At 36.6% G+C, this 21,296-nt stretch overlaps 1 protein-coding gene across 1 annotated transcript in view; it reads right to left on the bottom strand.

The window, feature by feature from the left end:
- Positions 1 to 21,296, bottom strand: part of ksr2 (kinase suppressor of ras 2) — a 90,131-nt gene that overhangs the window by 43,189 nt on the left and 25,646 nt on the right. The window contains exons 4-6 of the mRNA XM_088935892.1: positions 19,538 to 19,573; positions 18,720 to 19,224; positions 1,209 to 1,390 (exon numbers count right to left, since the gene is read on the bottom strand). Of these exons, the coding sequence (XP_088792018.1) occupies positions 1,209 to 1,390; positions 18,720 to 19,224; positions 19,538 to 19,573 (723 nt within the window). The remainder of the gene's footprint in view (positions 1 to 1,208; positions 1,391 to 18,719; positions 19,225 to 19,537; positions 19,574 to 21,296) is intronic.

Here is a 21,296-nt window from a genome sequence, read left to right as displayed (position 1 = left end):
GCTTTGCAGGAATTTCATTGACATCACTAAATATATTCAGTGATGATTTCTTAATAAAGAAAGCTCAGACAGGCTTACTGCATGTAAATTAATATCAGTCTGCAAGGCTGGAATGTATCCTATTAAAAAGATGAAAATCAAGAAATAAATGGATTGACACAAGTTAATCAGCAAAGCCTCTTCTCAACAGAGATGGTTAAAAATTAGATTTTGCAAGTGCATTTCCACTCTCTTGTACTTTTTTTTTCCGTATGCTTTTGCAAGTGTTATTGCTATCAAAACTTGGCTGCTTTCAATAAACAGCATCATTACCAACACACTCACATCCACGTGCGCGGTTGTGCTTCTTGTCTTGTGAAAGATTAATTGCTGAAGTCGCTCCCTGGTTTGACGGGGGGACGTGTGGGGGAGAGGGGGGGAAGGGAGGGGGTTGGTGCATCCAAAACTGGAGTCATCACATGAATCCAGATGGTGAGATAAAAATACTGAGTCATTTAGAGTGTATTACTCCAGGTCTATGACATTCTACTGTTACTGAAGAATCAGTGACAGTATTTTAGTTTTGATACTGTCTCTATCATTCAGAGCCGGCTCACATCGCCTGCCATCGGAGCCTGGTTCTGTGAGAGGAAGATATTTTATTGTTTTCCGTAGTGTAGTAATAAGCTTATGCCAGACTAGCAGGTTGGACGCGGTGGCATGCTGCCACAGAAAATGATTAGAAATGCAAATGTGTACAAGTTTTCGCATACATCAGAGCAAGTCATTCAGAAGAGTGAAACATACATTCGGGAAGCATGGTCCTATTTTTCCATTCATTTCAGTAGTCCAATAGGTCCAAGATAACATCTAACATGTGTAACATTTCTGTTTTGACCTTTGCCCTTATTGAGACTGATGTACACTTCAGAGCAGTGGTCTAAAACATACGGTTATAAAACTTTAAAAATTCCTTCCTCGGGGACTGTTTCCCAATAAAATTAACCCCCATGCTTGATATATACTGTTTTCCTAAAATGAAAGTAGTGCACAATTGTCAAGTATTTTTAGTTTCCAGGGAAGAAAGCAGCACATTTAGCCTAAAAGAGTTCGAGAATTACAGTTTGAAGAGTGAAATCTTTTTTTTTATGTAAATACCATTCATCCAAAGGTCTACTGGACAAGAATGCAAAGAGAAAAGAGAAGACAGGACTTCATCGGGGACTTACTTGCAGAGAATGTGGTTTCGGTGTGAACAGGGGGAGTGGAGGGAAGGAAGGATGGGTAGCCAACGAAGAAAGAGCGCAGGGAGCGCTCAGAGAGCAGAGGAGAGCGCTGAGACGGGATGTTCTCACAGCTTCCAACAGTGTTGTGAATCTTCAGGTTCAGGGGCTTGTTCTTTTTCTTCGCTCTAAACATAGAGAATCAAACAATGTGTCAACCACATGACTAGATAAACGCAAGGGGGGACAAGAAAGTCTTCATTGAACCACATGAAATATCGCATGTTCTTTTTCATAAGCTACTGTACATGAACATCACAGAACTGAATGCAGGAATAAAGCAAGACTGGGGTACAGCAGCTATAAGGCATATAAGGTTGTGCAGTCGTTTTTGTAAGTAAACAATCTGCTTGAAAACCCCAAAGCTAAAGAGTTAAGCAATTCACTATCTGAGTAACAATTGGTAAAGATGTAACATTTCATGTTTCAGGTGGTTAAGAGCTGTTATTTCATATCGCCATGACTCATTCCAATGTGAAACACAACAATGCTGAAAGCTTAATTAGCGCATGGCCTGCAAGAACAGTTTAACCTGACTGGAGACGGTTCAGTCAGACTGTCCTTGGCCATATTTACAATGCCCTGGCCCTGTATCACTGCTTGCTTTTGATTAGCACTCACAATCTTTGCTGACCTTAACATTGTTCTTTCACAAAAGACCGTCAAGACCTTAAAAAATTCAACTGTTAGGAAATATTTTATTGCCATATTGTACAAATCCATAGTACAAAAAAATCACCAGCCCATTTTCCACAGCTCTTGGAAGATAATTATTTTTCTCAGCATTGTAGGAGATGGATTTGAAAGACCAGGTTTTACTACTATTACGAAGAACTAGTATTACTATTATTACAATGAAGCAATGCATTGTTTAATTAAAGTACATCAATTAGAAACAAGTATCCGTTTTCAAATACACTACAAGCACTAATAATAACCCCAAAAAGAAGATGTATATGGATGAAAATATAAAAGCCTGTATATCTCGTACATTACAGTATAGGTTACCATGACCCAGTCTCACTGTATAATTATGGAGCGAGTACGAATAGTTTCTGTCACAATATGGTTTGGAGGTGCATCAAAAAGTGATATATGTTGGTTTTGGAAAGTTACAGTACAGTATATAAAAAAAGTATATAAAAGTTTAGATTTTTTTTGTTTCAAGAAATATGAGGTATTTATTTTTTATTTTTTATTACATTACTACTTGATTGTAAAAAAAGTTTGTGTGTTTTAAGTGTATATACAGTAGTATAGGATAGTACCTAATGTTCTAATGACTACAATAATGTAACTACTGTACCACAAATGAGCTGGAGTGTTGTTGCTTTTCTATCTATTGTTTATGCATTGGTGACCTTAAGCATGTTACTTGAATGACTAATCAGGAATGTGCTATTTTCATACTCAGATACTATATACTGTGCTACTGTATATTAACATGGGGTTTGGGCATTTGAGTTCTGGAACTAATCAGAGATTATTACAAGAGAAGTAATGGGAATGTAATTTCTGTTATACAGGTTTTCACCTTACCAGCAGTTTTTGGGGAATATATTAAGCTCATATAACAAAGAATTACTGTATAATTGACAAGCCAGGGAACCTAAGTTTACTGTTGATGATCAGTCTCTCCCAGGCTGTTTGAGCTTCTCCCATCTGGAAGACTGTACAGGCCTATTACTAGCTGTTTCAGGAATAGTTAGTATCCTTCAGCCATGCAATGTTTGTCTTGCAGACGTTTACGTAATCATGTTTGTAACAGTCCGCACGTATGTGTAATATCCTTGTATGTTGTAAAGTAATGGTTGTGTAAGAATCCTAATAGCGATTGTGCATTCTGTCACTTGGCAAATAAAGTATGTTTTTCTGTAGATACTGAAATTATACTGTATTATTGTACTGTATACTTTATTTGTATTAACAAATATTTTACTTTCTCTCCAACAGTAGTTCATACCTTGGTCTGTCTTGCACCTTATGTCTCTCATAAAACTAGAGAAAGCACTGTTTGTCTTTTGAATTTAACAAAGCATATTCACATTTTTCGAAAAAGACTTCCTCACTAATAAGAACATTTGTTTGTTAGTAGTTAAATGATCAAAAGTTCTGAGCTAGCTGTTTCTTGAAATAAGATAGGGGAACAGCTTCAAGAACATGACTGGGTAGAGACTGTTTGAGACACCAACAACTCATTGTATAGAAAAGTACCTCTTGTTCTCAATGTTTTTGCTTTTATATTTTCTATATGTGTCTATATGGTTTCTATATGTGTCTTCCAGATTGTATTTCAACATCAGCAGCCATATCACTCTGCAGCTCACAAATGACAACCCACTGAAGCTAAGCAGGTGAGAGCCTGGTCAGTACCTGGATGGAAGAGACCTCCTGGGAAAAACTAAGGTTGCTACTGGAAGAGGTGTTAGTGGGGCCAGCAGGGGGCGCTCACCCTGCGGTCCATGTGGGTCCTAATGCCCCAGTATAGTGATGGGGACACTATACTGTAAACAGGCGTCGTCCTTCGGATGAGACGTAAAACCGAGGTCCTGACTCTCTGTGGTCATTAAAAATCCCAGGGCGTGTCTCGAAAAGAGTAGGGGTGTAACCCTGGAGTCCTGGCCAAATTTCCCATTGGCTCTTACCAATCATGGCCTCCTAATAATCCCCATCTTGAATTGGCTTCATTACTCTGCTCTCCTCCCCACTGATAGCTGATGTGTGGTGAGTGTTCTGGCGCACTATGGCTGCCGTCACATCATCCAGGTGGATGCTGCACATTGGTGGTGGTGGAGGGGAGTCCCCTATAAAGAGCTTTGAGTGGAGTGTCCAGAAAAGCGCTATATGAGTATAAGCAATTATTAATTATTAGTCTATTTGTCTGATGTAATTAATGTACTTGAGGAGTTTAAATTCTTGAATCAGGTCCCCTGATAGTCTGCTGTGTTCAAAACCCAAATTCAATATTCAGTTCTTTTGGCCTACCAAGAATTTGAACCCATGAGGTATTTTATCTGGCTGCTTTTCTCTGATGATGATTCCAGAATTATTAACAGAAATATCTTTTTTCAAACCTGGTGACCAAAATTAAGCACTATTACATATTGTGTTCCATCCATCCATTTTCTAACCACTTCATCCATTTCAGGGTTGAAGCGAAGCTGGAGCCTATTTCAGCAAGCAACAGACACAACTAACTAATAATAATTGTTATTTGTATCATAATATCCCGCAATTTAAATTCTGCACTTTGACCTACTGTATTTATCCTAATGTAGATCGACTTTTTAATTGCTTCCCCAGATTCACTAGAAGAATAAAATGATGTGTCGAAGTAAGTTATTTTCATATGAAGCTTCTTCAGGCTCTGTATCTCCTGTATTATATATATACAGGTATAGTTCAAGTTTTTGCAACCTGCAAAGAGACAATGCTCTGTAGTTGTAAAATTTCCATTGCCCTACAGTTGCCCAGTATATTGAATTGCTATTACCTTCAAATTTAACTTAAAAATATACAGGTGATGCTCACTACCCTTAGTAGAGTGGGAAAACTAGAAAAGGGAGCTTTTAGAATACAGACAGGATCTAAAATGCCTTGCCTTTAGTTGCATTTTTCATATGTGTAGTCTGTGGTTGTGTAGATAATGGAGTCATTTCCTCATTTACTCTTTAGCATTTTAACTTTTAAGGGTTAAGGTTAACATTTGTTCTACATCCTATAGTCCCTTAAATAACAAATTCTTAGATAAGCAAGCTTGTTTATTTGATCCTGATCAAGATTTGAGGTTTAGCTCATCCTAGACAGCTCATTTAGGAATCCAGCATATTAAGTCTTTGTTAGTTTTATGCCTCTGGGTTGTTTCTTCAACTTTATTCATGCAATTATACTTTGTAAGTAGCAGACTCATTTTAAAAACTAAGACAATAAGGAAGTAGGCTGAGGTTATCAGTTTTTTTGGTAAATTGTTCTGACTACAATTCAGATAAAACTGCATTACGTAAATTTTTAAATCTAATTTTGCCCATTTATCTTTCTCCATCTTTCTTTCTACTGCAAGTGATGGATAAGTACCCTGATAGAAAAAGATAGCATGATGGACAAATTTATTTCATTGTTTGCCACCATAAGAGAAAATATCTCTCCCTTACCGGAACAAAACTGTCCTGTCAGATTTAAACAAATGAAACCCCAGTATCTGGAGACCATTTCCTTGACTGACTGTGAGTGTCAGGAAGCATTGAGTTCAGATACTTAAGAACCCGGCCAGCAGAATCAAACAAACCCCAATAATGTGATCTGATCAGGAAGGTAATGTATTGTTATGTTTGGATTTAACCCACTTATTTGGGGCTACGATTACCTGATCATCCTCTGAATGAGAATGTGAGAGTCGGACCCCCCAACTCTAAACCAACGGATTTCTGCATAATGTGGATGATAGTAGAGTGTTAGCATGATGCATTCTGACAAATGCTGGTCTGCGTGCCTAAATTTACACACTAGGGTGGAGTTTGTGATTGGAGTGAATTGGGGTCTGTCCTTGACCTGATCTTAAGAATTTCAAACAAAGAAATCACAAAGTCTTAGAAGTATCTATAAACAGTAAAGACTAAGCCTGGTCACTGTATGCTCAGTTAACAAGTAATAATTTTATTAAGTGGATGTCCAGATACCTACATAATTGATAGATTTTAAACCCATCTGTGCCAACCCAGTCTGTGGTTTTAAAAACGTATAATAGCACCTGTATGATAACAATGTTTGTCTATTAATTATATTTTCCTACCGTAAATTTACCATCTTGAAGGCTTTCATAAACACCTCGCAACACTTTAATTCTCAAAGTAAAGAAATGGATAACAAAATAAGGACATACAATGCTTTCAGAATTCTTTGTTGACATGTGGTATAAATGATTCAGAGCAATTTCAAAAGAAAACTGAAAAAAAAATCAATCCCACAATATCTATGATCCCCAAAATAGGAAGCCCATTTGGTTTGTATATCTACCTAAAATTCCAGATATCTTAACAGAATTTCAAATACTGCTGATATTGCAATATTAATATAAAAGGCGCCATGTTTAACAAAAGAAATTTCCATCAAAACAAAACTCTTGATTTTGAACATAATTCTGCCACACTCTCAAGAAGACCTAAAAATAAAAGCATGTCAGTAGCACATGGTAGTGGTAGTTGTCAATCTTCTAAATCTATAAGTGTGCTTTCCTCTTATATATTCAGGGAAAACCTTTTTAATGAGGAGCCTGGCCTCTGTAGTTAAACAATGTGTTGAAGTACAATATTATCTAGTGGTACTGGACAAAATAAACAGTTCAATAGGACATTTCTATCCCTTATTTTACTATTCTGTACGCTGTAGCTAAGGATGAGACATTTATATTAATTGTTCAACTCAACTATGTAAAAAACATACAGAAGTCACTAGCATTACAAATGCCAATACTACAGGAGTACCTGGGCCATCTATTTAAACATGGGGCCTCTTACCCTGGGAGGGCTGGACAAAAAAAAGCAATGAAGTGGACACAGACCACCAAGAGATAAAGGCAAACCCAGGTGGGCAAAAACTTGTTTGATGAGTGAAATGTATCAGAGACAGATAACTAAAATATCACAGACAATGATGTGTTCCCGCCATGCTCTAAAGATTGCGAAAACTGAAAAATTCGAAATCCCATTTTTTCACTGTGGATGCTTAACGATAATGTTTCATCCCAGCAAAAGTAATGTCACGTCTGAGACGTCACAGCACTCATTTGGAGTGGCACGTTATCGCACACAGAAACCAAGAGCTTTGCTCTAATGTTCTAAAGTCACCCACACTGCCATGGGTACAAAGACAGAAACATTTTAATACTGGTTTTCAATGTTGGGAGTGGTAATGCTGTTAAATCTGTCTAGGCACCTAAACATTGTAAATCTACTGTAGTTGGCTAAAAGCAGGGCACTATCCACTAGGGTGTTCAATATAAAAGGAAAGCAAAATGTATTTCAATGCTGAAAAAGTAATGTAAGCTTGAATTTTAAGTTACGGTCTGTAGAATTTTAACTTCTTTCATAAAAATAATGTTTTCTTTCTGTACCACTGGCGTTACAGCACAGTACAGTACCTGTTTCTGCCTTACTGGTGTTTGAATGCCATTGCTTTGGGTGTCATGCAGGGTTCAGTCTCTATTTGCCTCCCTAAACGCATTTGTCAAACTTCATGAAGTACTCTTAGGGGAAAGCTAATGGGATTTTGAAGTCTTAGACAGGAATACTTAGCAGAAACCCTGGGCATGCATGCATTCAGGCTGCACTTGAACTCACCACTCCTTAACATGATTCTTAAAAATTAGCATTCTAAACAATTGAAGACAATTTAAGCCCCAAATCAAGACTATAATGAAAATAAAGGTATTGGTCACAAGCATTGATTTATATTTTTATCTTACTGCACAATACTCTTTATTGTCTTCTTTAAAACCTTTTTAATCTACAATTAAATTTCATGTACAGTAATTGCGCCTTTGGTTGAGGCTTTAAGAAACTGTTCACACTTTACAGAAAATATCTGTATTGCATTTTGTATCCTTTCATATCATGCCATTTTCAGCTTTAATTGCACCTACTGTGAAGTTTTTTAACACTTTGATGTAGCTTCTTTAAATACTGCATGTAAAACATGTTTCTTTTAAATACCACTGCAGAGTAGCAAATAACAATTAGGGGTGAACGTTACAGTGTTGAATTCGCTTTTACTCTTCCACTTAAGTGTTCTTTCTCCATAGAAAGCTATTGACATTCAAACATTGAAGAAAGAAAAATCTCATAATGCCATGTTTATATTAAAGGCCAGTGAGAGGGCTGCAATTGACTTGGAATCATCAACTCACCAAAATAGTGTCCATTAGCTTTGATCAAAGGTTCACAGAAATGTGAAATTTCATTTCAATCAAGTGAGTCATCTTGCAGGCTTAAAAAAGCCTACAGTAAATGCTATGAATTAGCTTCCTGTTTATTCATGTTACATTGCATTACACTTTCATTTCAAATTATTCCCTTGTTAAGCTCAAAGACCTAAAAATAACAACAGGCTGTAGTTACTGACACTGACCGAAAGTGAGTGAAAATAACCATTTGTAGCCTTGAGTGAAGGAATTACTTTCCTGGAAGAAACTACTCCAAAACAGAATAACTATAACCTTATATAATATCATAATGCATCATTCAAAAATAATACAATTATTTTTAAAATATCTAAATGTTAACCTACTTTTCCAATACATTCCACAACATTTTTAACGTGTCCCACAGTTACTTTAGTAGTATTTCTGTGCTCAAAAACACAGTGATTCATGTCCCAGTACCCATTCTTCAGCTACTGATCAATTATCATCAGTGATTATCTGATATCCATACTTTACTTTTGCAACTAAATTAATTAAAAACATTGATTCAAGAAATAAAGGAGAATATCTTTTACTGAAAAAAGTCACTTCAATTCCTTCATGCAGATTGCAAATGGAGAATGTCCAGTTCTCTGCTGGGTATAATTTGTGGTAATGACCAATTGAAGAACTATGGAAATTAGGAATTATTGAATCATTTTTTCTATCTTTATTTTTTTTTTAAATGACTGGCACCGTTTTTTTGGGGGGTAAAAACACACTTCCCATGGGATCTCTTCCAATGTCAAAACTGTCAGAGAAAAGGGCAATTTACAAAGCTTTCAGTTCTGCTTCTGAATGTATTTAAAGCTAAACATCTTTGAAAGATGACAGAAACTGCTGCCACAGGAGGTTGGCTGAGTGCTGGGTTAGTGCTTCATGATATGATGCATTACAGTTACAAGGGTGGCTTATACTCGTCTAGTGGCTCAGTAAGGGGTCAGTTTATTAAATGTTTCAGCCACGGTTAAAGAGAGGGAAGTAATTCAAGGGAGGAATACATTTTTTTATTCACACACATTCAAATTTATATTCATATAGGCTTAAGTTACTAAGCCCTTTCAATAGGAATAATCTCTTCTGGACATTGTTTCCATTAGGCCTTAACACGATGTATTTATAACCCAACAATAACTCTTTGGGTCTTCAGATTAACTATCCTAATTTTTTATCTATCCATTTGGCTATTTAGACATGCTGTCTTGGGTACACTTTGTCTTGCACATAAAGATTTCTCATGTAGTAAAGAGGAACATGAGCTTGGGTGATGTTTGAAGTTTGATGCCCATAATTGGCTCTTTGTAGCTGAGTGCTTGTGTAGTTATTTTTCAGAAGGTTCATTTTGAAATTCTGTCACATCTGAATGAGCTGTGCTGCCGTCAGAAGTGAGTTTTTTCACAGATCCCTGCTCATCACTTCGTTACAGCTGAGGGACTCAACATTGAAATTTAAACATCGGGATTACATGAGCTAGAATACAGAAGCTGCTTTTAGATTTTTGTACTTTTCATGATGCTATGGTGACAACTTTTTTATATTTTTTATTTTTTTCAATAAAGCTGCCAGCCAGTAACCAATTTACGTCCTGTTCCACAATACATTAATATATCAATATGAAGTACACCTTACACCTGAAGAAGGCTCCACAGCTGAAATGTTGTGTTTCCTTTCTTCTCTTTTCAGCATGGATTAAACCTATTATTTGTTCCTATGTAGTATATAGTATATGGTACAATGGCGTGTAACAAGATGTAATAAACAACACAAAAAGGAGGATTAGCAAACACTGTGAAAGCTGCACAGGAAATATAAAAAGACTCAGACCAAATTCAAGACTGGGCAAACACCTGGCAGGACACATCTAATGTAGATAAGTGTACAAATACAGTACATTACATACAAACTTTAAAAAGAAAGTGGGATAGCAGTGTGATTGAAGAGGTTATTTATGAAAAAGGCATACGTATTTATAATTTATTTTCTAAAGGAATAAAATGCCAGACAGATTGTATAAATAGAAGTATTTTTTCTGTAAATGTGTTAAATCAAAGGATATTACTGAATGTCAAAATTGCACAGTGGTACAATGCAATACGAGTAAAACTTTATTTAGAATAATGTGTACAATTTTGACCACCATTTCGCAAAAAACATATTGCCGTTCTGACATCTGTCTAGACAAGTGTATATATATTTGCAGTATGTACCTAGGCTTAAAAGAATGTCCTACACTGATAGGCTGAAGGAACATAACCGTTTTAGTCTTGAACACAGAAGATTAGGAGGGGACATGATACAAGTACTCTAAATCCTCAAAGGCATTGACAGAGTTACTCAATTAACTTCTTTAGAACCAGCAGTGTTATGTGAATCAAAGGGCACACATGGAGACCACAGGGAGATGCATTTCAAACTCAGAAGAGGAGTTTAACAAAAGGTCTGAGAGTCTGGCTCCAGTTACCCAGCCATATTTTTCCATTTTCTGTCTTCTTTCATTAAACACCTGAATGTTCCTCAGACCTATTACCTACTACCAAGCAACAGGCTAGATCAGTCAAATGCCATCCTCGCTTTTGTGCCCGTTCTTATGATTTTAAGCTCAACGTCTTGAGCTACATAAAAGTAAAGGATGTTTGGATGGAGATTTGCAGTGATACAATATTTTTAGTCTGTCTACAAATTCTCAACATGCTAGAAATTAACATGATGTTTTATTTTTTTAATTGCATGGGGTTTATTAATTTTGCCTCAGTATCATAGCCACTAAAACTTTGACTAATTTTATGCATAAGCAGCATCATGTATTCATAAAGCCAAAAAACAGAAGTACATTCAGGGAAAATGTGGCAGGTGCTCTTCAAATCTGGGTTCACCAGGGAGCACTGTAATAATTTAGATGAGTAAATGCTATGCTGACATTTTTCATTTCTGAATATATGGGGATTCAGGTAAATGAAGCTCATATTTTCAGCACACCACACCACTCTTTAATATAAGCAATAGGAACACTGCATATTGTGCAGAGAGAAAATGGTTTTTCAGTGGAGTGTCAAATGAGTTTTTTATTATTTTAAAATATGATTACTTTCATTGGGTCTTAAAGCACAGTAAACGTGTGCTTTCAGTGTGCATGCTGGAAATCATTAAGTTATGAAAATGTGTCTGAGAAGCAACTACAACTTTTTAAATACTGAGAAAATGTTACATGTAAGAAAAGAGGTAAAAATCTTTTTGTGGAAAATCTTTCTCTCTCCCAAATACAGTCAAGTGAACAAAAATGTACGAAATACGGACATGTACGGAACTACAGATGTATGCAAGTGGTATGGATGACAGGGGCTTTAACAACATTGGGGTAACTAAGGAGTAGCTATTGGGTTTGCAGAAAAACGGAGGGGGGGTGATAGAAAAAAAGAACAATACTAATTTTTATTTAAATTCTCAAGTTGCCCATCCAAAGCTATGGATGACTTCACTGTACCCACTTCAGTCCCTCTGGTTGCATATTTAACAACACATCTGTCATTTCCACAGGCATTGGGGCTTAATATATCAATTACGCACAGGCAACAAAAGAATTCCAGACACTGAAATTGCAGACACCTAAACACTCATATAAATTCATAATCATGCCTTCAATTTTGTAACCGTGCTGAGGAGCATTGCTTTTTATTAAAGGGAATAGAGTGTGTTAGGCATTAGGTTCTTTGTAGCACATGTTAACACCCCTTTACCCAGCCTTATTATTAAAGACTGAATGCCAATGCAGTAATTAACATTGATGCGATTCCTTAGGAGCATCAAACACGACCAAGTGACTCTAACTGGTATGAAGTGTCATGTTGCTGCAGACTGCGTGCACTCACATCATTCTGCTAAATGGCTCTCCCTTCCAAAAATGTAACTATTTTTTATGACCTGTCTGACAGCCTGCATCTATTCCTGTAATTCCCCCAGAAGGAGGAAACGAATATGTCAGGTTAAAGAATCCGAATCCTTCAGTAAAAACTGTCATGTGTCACTCTGTTGTGGATTTTGCAGGGAAAATAAGGTCTGTATTAGCCCCCAGGAGGCATCCTGGTGTGTCTGAACATACGCTTGTCTGCTGCTTTTAATCTTAGTAAAGCCAAAGTTTAGAAAGTTGATGATGAACACACAATTGAAGCAAGGATAACATTTTTAAAAATCTATTCTGTAAATCAAACTCAACAGGGGGAGATCTATTTGTATTTTTCCACTGCATTTAGTCTTTATCCAGTCTTATTAGCACGAGTGGATGTTCTATCTCGTTTCAGCAATTATTAAGGCATGTGAGACAATGTGTGTGAAATGAACCAAAGCCCATTTTAAATTTAAGATTTAGTCCACCCACCAGTCATAAACTGTGAGACCAGTTCACAATGGTGGCTCTCCAGTGGGTTAAATAGGAAATAAAAAGTCACCATCATATACAAAATAGGTGATTAACAACAGAAAGGTAGGCCAAATTTTTTATTTACTCCAAGCCAAAGGCAGATCTACATTTAAAGGGCTTTCAGTACCCTTGTAATACAGTAAATATGGGAACATTTTTCATGACTCTTGTATTCCACAAAATTCACACCTGAAGATATATAAAGTACGAATCATACTTAGGAGGATATTATCAAGATTATATACAGCAGCTATGAATTGCTTGTAGGAACCTGGATCAAAAAGTAAATCTATTAAAGCTACCTTAATCTCTTCCCACACTGCTTTGAGATGGAACTGAGAAACTGAGAATGCTCTGAGAAACTACCCAGGAGGACTGTGACTGCATTCATATCACCTCGTAGGCACTTTAAGGAAAATGTGATCTGGGACCAAGGGAAAGATGTGTACTTGTGACCATTTGTTTTACTCAGTTAGGGAAGATTATGCTACACTATAGTTCGTTGAACCTAATGTGCTGTAAAAGGTTTTCCATGTTTCTTGAAGAGCATTAAAAATTGTGAGACTTGTGTGAACTTTTATTTTTTATGAGCAAAATAGGTATTTTTCTGAGAAAGATCAGTATTTTGTGAAATCACTAACAGTGGCTTTTATATACAGTATATATATATTATTTTTCTCTGGAAGTATTGGTTGAAGTAATTTCTGATCTGTTTGTTTTTTCAATTAATACCAGCTATTTCCTGCCTTTTAGCGCTTCTTTGCTGAAAATCTTATTAGCAGTAGTTGATAGCTGCTTTGTAGTTTCCCTGAAGCTGAATTGAACAGATGACAGAAAATATATAATGTGTACCTGATTAACCCAGGCCATTCCAAATGAGTTTCACTTGGAATAATGACAGATGCATTTGAGGATGTATATCTGAGTATTTGTCCAAAGAACGAGGGGGATGCAACCCCTTGCAGAGAGAGGAGGTATCCACATGGAAGCTGCACAGGTGGAGATGGAGTGGAAAAGGGGTGAATCAGACAAAATGTGAAAAAGAGGAATTTGCGTATGATATAAGTAACAACAGGTTTATTCCATGGTGAAAAGAGAAGAAAGAAAACACAACGTTTCGGCCGTGGAGCCTTCTTCAGGTGTGAGAAAGACAGGGCAGTAAGCAAAGGTAATGTAGCAGAACAGAAGCCGGGAGAGGAGGGGCGAGAGGCGGGAGCAGGGGACAGACGGAGAGACCAATCAGGTAGTGTGAAGTCAGGAGAGGTGAAGAGAGGTGTCAAATGAAGCCTGCAATGAATAGAGAGAATTTAGAAGAAAATGAGTCTGTTGTTGAGGGAAAGGGAAACGTGTGATCCTAGCTGCAGGATAATTTTAGTTTCTGTAGTCTAAATATAAGTATATGATATAAGTATTTATATGATATGATATATGATATGTCTATGATATAAGTATATATACTGAGAAATTATTTAAAACAGCTGGGGTGAAAGTGGATTGATTGTCGTCATCCCTCCCAAACTTCACTTAAAAACTTCTGTTTAGTGTACACTCCACATATAACTCAGGAAATTAAGAGAATACTAACGGAGTCTATAGTAAGCCGCAGTTGGGATTCTGTATATTGGCTTTACATACTGTGATTCATGGGGCCCCTAACCTTATAAATATTTTAATAGCTTTGACGGAATGTTATTTAAACAGATGCATTCTAGGATTTTTAGGGATGTATAAACAATTCTAAAAATGACCAAACCTTACCAAAGGATTCTGAGGATTCAGTTTCCTGCCTAAAGACATGCACAGTTGTAAAGAAATAAAGCAACTATGGTTTAAAAGTGCTATGTTATGCGAAGGTCTACAGTATTTCTTAATCAACAGGACCTTGTTGTGAAAGGCGCTATATACACATAAATTGAACTGAATTGAATTTAATTGACTTGAACAATTCTTTCTGGGCATCATATACAGAAAAGCTTTAAATCCTCATACAATGCAAGGAGAAATTAAACAGAAATTGCCTCTCAGATTTCTATAAAAGCAGGACCCCTAATAAACTACAGCTCCCTTCATTTTGAAATGACTAAAAAAAACAGAAATCTCAATTTTTTAATGAATCATAATGTTACAGGTTAGGTGTAGCTATGAAATGTATTTAATTCCGATCAGTCTCTCTCTCCTTTGAAGAGGAGTAAAAAGAAAACTAATGAGTAAAATTCTTATTTCATTAGACATTGCAGGTTTCCATTTTCCTGTAGGCAGAAAACCAGATAAAGGCCTTTGTTATCAGTGAGCAAAGAAAAATTTCCCAAGTAAGCACTGTTCTGCTCCAAGAATTCTGCTGTTGCTAAAAGAGTAATTGTGAAAGAATTTACAAAAACGGGCTATTCCTTTTTCTCAGGTATTGCACATTAGAATCTTATTCCTTTTAATGTAAATTGTTTTTGGTTTTACATTAAACGCAGTTTAACTTCAGTTAAGCATAAGATGTTTCATTCCTTGAAAGAAGAAAATTAATTCAATTGATAGAATGCAGTGCAGTGATCTAATATTTTTCTGGTGATTTTTTTACATTGTCACCATGACCGATACTGAAATAACTCTAAAAAATCACCATGCAGGATGACATTTCACTTCAGTAATGGCTGAGGAGAGCAAGACAGAATATTATGCCTTAAATTCTTATATAAAAAATTCTTAAAAGCCACAACCCCTTTAAGAACAGCAAATAATGAGCTGGAAAAGAATGCAGTCTGTGTTATTTGAACACGTGGATTTGTGAGATTTAATACTATGGTTAAGTAAATATTACATAAATATTTGTTAAGTTTCCAAAATCTATTGAAATATTCTCATTTATAATGGGAATGTCACAGACCTGAGTCTATCTTAGGGTTTATTGTTCTTGATAGAAAGTCAGAATGTGAACACTGCTATTAATTTAAAGAGTCACAAAGTTGAGTTTTGAATGTTTTACTAGCTGTAAAAAATGCTGATGTAGCACATTTTAAAAGAGTTCTGTATACGTGAATTTAAATAAACAGGTATATGAAAGTATGATATTTATATTTACAATGTTTATCTGGACTGGAAGCTGTTTAATTTTGTGTTTAATGTTGCATTCAAAGTAACTAGAAAATAAAACGCCCCATTTATACTAATATTCTGTGTGCTTTTATTGTAATAAGAGACCTCATTATAAAGAAATGTAGATGCCAAAGGTTGACAAAGGCTAAGGGAGACTTGCACATTAGTCTTATTAATTAAGAGACGAATGGAGAGCTAGAAATAAATGCGGCTTTGTTCTGACGCTACATATGAGCATCTATTCCAAGAATGCGAAGATTCAGGCAAAGAATCTAAAGAACAGTATGTATTGTTGGGAGAAATCGGGTTACACAAGCACAAAGAGACTCCTGTAAAAAATGGAACTAATTACAGCATGAACATAATTAAAAAAAACATTGGCTTTTCTGAATCTATGCCAAAGTTTTAGTTAATATGAATCTTTTCTGCTATACTGTATAAAGTAATTTACTCCAGGACTCAAAACGTTGCTTTGTTACAAGTTTATTTTGTTAAACCTTCAAAGGAAAGTAAAAGGTTTTCTTTTTCTTTAAATTTAATTTTTAGCAATGTATGAGAAAGAATTACAGCAATTATTTCCCCTGGAGTAGAAATGCATTAATTCACATTAGCAATGTTTTCTGCAGTAACACATTATTGCTATTACAAATATATGCTTTGTGGGAACACTGTGAAAATTATATTAACTGAAACCTATCATGAATGAAAGAGCAAAACATGAAAATGATGGGGCTCTTTAATGATATGTAGGTCTAAAGGGCTACCTGTCTAGCCTCATTGAAACATCAACCTGTAGCAATGCATAACAAGAGCTTGTCAGAGGCAGGGAAATAGTATTTTGTACACTGTACTATCGAACCAACAAAATTAATGTTGAATAAGTTAAAAAAAATATTTTTGTATTTTCTTATCACACTTCAAGAACCCAAAACATTTTCAAAAACACACAGGAGGAAATCTAAAGAACTAACAGATACCTTTCACAGGAAAATTGTCAGCAGATTAAAGAATTCAATGTTATGTGCTGCACTTGAATACAAATACGTTAATTTAACAGAAGGGAAATTATTAAATTATTGTTCATAAATTTAAAATAAAGAATGGGAAAAAATTATCGAAACTGTAAAAACTGTCCAGTCTTTTAGTGATTAATTAGATTTTTAAAATGGTTTGGATTGAAAAGAATAAGTAAATATTCACATGGGGGTTTGTGTGTTTGCTGTGAATTGGTAGTATATTGGTATATACTGGTGCTTAGAATTTGGTAAACCAGAGAGCAGGGAAGTCTCTTTGGGTGGGTAGCCACTATTATTATAAATGTCCATAGTACAGACAGAGGTCAAAGAGAGCTGTGATTTTATTTATTTTTTATTTCATCTGGAAAGCCAGGGAAATGGCAAAGAAACTCATAATCACAAATCATCGTGGAACACTGATCACATCCATGTCAAGAGTTTATGCACCAAACTCCCTGAAGCAGTACCACAAGAGTGGATCATCCACTTTACTTACCAGACAAGGACTTTTCTGCTTTGCTCACCTAAGCAAAGATATTTGTAACTTTTAAGTTCTCTTATAAGAAAGGAAACAAAATGTAGAGCTTCTGTAAGAAATCACCCTGTTTCGATCAATCTTTCACTGTTTTGAGGCACATAACCTATATATAACCACATATATTTTTTTATATAACCATATAAAAAATTATATGTTGTCAACTGACTTTCGTCTCATTTGTAATGTGAAGAATATATCTTCAAAGTGTTATCTGTTAAGTCACATATGACTGTGCAGAAACGTTTGTCTGTAGTGTCTTAAGGCACCGGGACTGGTAATCAATTTTTTATGTGGCCTGAGTTGTCCCAGTGCATCTCTTCAGGACTATGAATGGCAGCACTCAAAAAAAACAGATGGCTGCAACAAGGGATGCCTTGTTTCATGTGGGCATTCTTAGGGCAATGTCACTAATGACATTATAAAAATGGCTTCCATTCCTCCAGGGCCTGTTCTCTTCACCTGCGTATCTCACTCAGCTCCCACTCTGGCCTCTGGCACACTTGTAGTTCAATCACAGACAACAGCACTTCGGAAACCAGGAGCTGGTTACTGCATTAAGTCCTTTTTTCCATTCGTTTTCACACTGCCTTTTTTTAAATGTAATTTCTCCCATTTTGAAAGAGAAATATGTACAGTATCTACATAATCCTCTTCTGAAATGAGAGAAATTACATTTATATTGATATGTATTGATATTGTTTTTTTAAATATACATTTTGTATATTGATGTCTGCTAGTTTTGGATGACCTAGTATTGTATAAAGGTTTTAAAGTGAAAATACAAGCAGAATGATGGCAAAAAATTATTAAAGGTTAAAAACCATGAACATGCCACTCTTTAAAGGGGAACTGCAACGCTTTTATATTTATATACAGTATATATATTATATATATATAAAACCTCCAATTTACATCACAAAATAGACCAAATTTCCAGATATGCGCAGCGCCATATTGCAAGCAGGCTTGTGAATACATCTCTTTTAATCCAATAAAAATACTGCTCTTAACTTTGAGACAGTTTTGCACACAAAAACGTACTTGTTAACTGTGTATGCAGATCACATTGGAACATTTTTTGCAGTGAAATGCCTGCTGCACAACCTTTACTTATTTGCTCGTACATCACATTATATTAGTCATTACAGGGACTAGTGAGCAGGAAGGGCTACGTCTCATTATAATTCGCACAAACTCTTGACGAAACCGGCGGTTCGCGACAACATGGTGACTTCCACTATCTTCACAAGTTTAATTCATAATTTGTCAAATTTTGTGATACTGTCAATTAAATAATTTTGTTCCCAAGTTGTAATAACCGGTCTGAGAAATTGGTTGCAGTTCCCCTAGATGTTCGAGATGCCCGTGCCTGTGTGCATCTGCCTCAGTAGCGTGCATTGGTGAAATGCAGATGGGCGCAGATGGGACGGAGCAGACGGGGCTGCCTTACTTTGGGGTCTGTGCATCGTCCACCTGGTTCCCGAGCTGGAACTCGTGGGATTTGCTGCGGTGCAGAGCCGTGAACCCTGGGAGCAGGTGGATCAGCTTGCGGGAGGCAGGAGGCGGGGTCCCCGGGGCCTTCATTTTGTTCCGTCTCCTGACGGGCGGTGTGCCGGGGGGCGTCATCGTCGTCACGACGGGGGGGGTTCTCGGGGGGGTGTGGGCGAAGTGTCTCTGCCGAGGCGAGGGGGGCAAAGAGCGATGCCCTGCCTCCAGGGGTGCAAAGAGTCCAAGGTGGGCCTCGACTGTGAGCCGGTCTACGTGCGTGTACGAGGTCGCCAGCGTCTGAGGGCTGTGGCAGTACTGCTGGTTGTACTTGGACTGGACCTTAGGGCTCTGGGAAAGGTGAAAGCGAATCCACTGGCTGGGCTCTGGCTGGCACACAGGGTTGTTCTCTTTTCCCATTTCAGATGCTGGCCACTGGATGATCCAGTCCTGCTTGGAGTGGCTACTTCCTGTGAATGCAACGGCATAAAATCTGTTCACTCCTGAGCGAACAACTGTCGCTCAAAATTCACACCACATGCAATTGCAAATGGAAAATGACAGAACTGCTGGAGTTTGTGTCAAATGTGTCAAATAAGATACAGATAATAATGAGGCTGTGTGACGTTGAGAACAACTACCATCCAACAATCTCGATGAATAAATGAACAGGTAACGGGAGATTGAAAATGGGATTGCCGACAAGGAACGCTACAATCCCGATGGGAAAATGCCAAAATAGCAAAAAAAAACATGAAAATCGTCAAAAAAAATATACATCACCTCCGTTTTTGTGCAATTTGTCGTCCTCAAGTTGTTCTCGAAAAAAAAAAGAAAAATACATTTTTAATATTTTGAATTTACTTTGATGTACTCAGGTAAAAACATAAAAAGAAAAAGTAAACAAATAACCAAAAGGGAAACATTGACTTCAATACCAAGATTCGACTGGCACAGTGTGAACATCATGGGCCAAGATAAATTCTAGATATAACGCATTCATGGTTTGACACTAGGAGAGGAACACAAAAGTTCTAACACAAGTAAGAGGGTTTCATTCTTTTCCATGAAAACATCAAATTCTAATTTCTTTTAAAATATGTTTATTTCCGTCTGTATGTTAAGCCTGAATGACAAAATTAATCTACTTAACTCTGTCATAAAGCTAAGGAAAATATTATGATTCTGCAAAAAAAACGTGTGTGATCATTGTAGGAATTGGAGGGAAAAATAAAATCATATTTTTATGTTTCAATCATCAGGATAATTTCAAAATGATCAAAATAAATCCTGTTAATGTTTTGATTCATATTCTATATGACAACAATTATAGCTTTCTGTGTTAATGTGAAATTGGAACACATGTAAATTAATGTAAAGTAGGCAGCGGATTAACACAAATCACATAGAACTAATTTTCTTCAGAAACTGCCTTGTAAAACAATTAGTTAAAAACATTAGTATTTACTGATACAATTCTGTGGGGTATTAATTTACAACAGACTTCACTATAATTTTACAGAAAGCTACTGATTAACATAAAGCATCCATGTCGAACCATTTAACAAAGCATTATTCTATGTTATAGGAAAAGTCTGTTGAATAAAAAAAAACGCATGAACCTGTTCTTAATCCCCAGATTCTCAGGTGGGCCCCTTGCAAAATTACTCTTCAAACATTAAGAATTTGCTTGAAGCGAGTAACCCTCCAGAGACAATCTTAATGTCATCTCGGCCAGGAAGATGCACAATTCAAATAATAGGCCTACCTAGCACAATCAACAGTGAAGATGACACTGACAGCTGAGATCCCCAACAGCACTGGATTTTGATCTTGGCAAGCTTTTACAAGAGGAACCCGGTCTACATCGACTCTCATTGGAAAACAAGCTCTGTGATACTATATAAAGTGAGCTGATACTTGCACTCAGGGACTAGGTAATTCTACCAATTTTGTCGTATATTATTATATTGTGGACTAGGCTGTACTTTATACAATATTAGGGTGAGAGCTCTACTGTCTGTAGTAAGACTGTAGTAGTACTGTAATAAGACAATTCTTTTTTCAGGAACCATGTTTGAAAAAGGCAAAAGAAAAAGCATTCTTTCTGTGTCAGAGGACACATGTTCTTCATTAATTCATGAATACACCAGGCCAACTGAAGTTATAATTGTTCACCTTAGGATTACCACTTAGTTTACACTAATTGTGAGGGATACATTTTAAAAGGCTTGTCAGCACTTATTAATAGAATAAAATATTTTATCTAGCCTGTTCCCATTACAAAGGATTTCTTACTGCGGTCTTCAAGAATATACTGATCCTGAACACACTGATGTTTCTTTAAAGACTATGGGCACTTCTCTGGTGCTGAAGGAGTGTCTCTTTGAAGAACAAGTTAGCAGGCTGCAGATGGAGAATTGATATGCGTCCTCACGAGGTGTGGTGATCCTTATGTGCCTGGCCATCACCGTACTGGTGACAATTCATCGGCTGACTCTCCCCTGTGAAGCACTGGTGTGAGGTGACACCTGTGACCTTT

Source organism: Atractosteus spatula, chromosome 17, assembly GCF_055471065.1.
Source record: "Atractosteus spatula isolate fAtrSpa1 chromosome 17, fAtrSpa1.hap1, whole genome shotgun sequence".
In the NCBI taxonomy this organism is placed as follows: domain Eukaryota; kingdom Metazoa; phylum Chordata; class Actinopteri; order Semionotiformes; family Lepisosteidae; genus Atractosteus; species Atractosteus spatula.
This window is presented reverse-complemented; position numbering and strand designations above follow the sequence as displayed.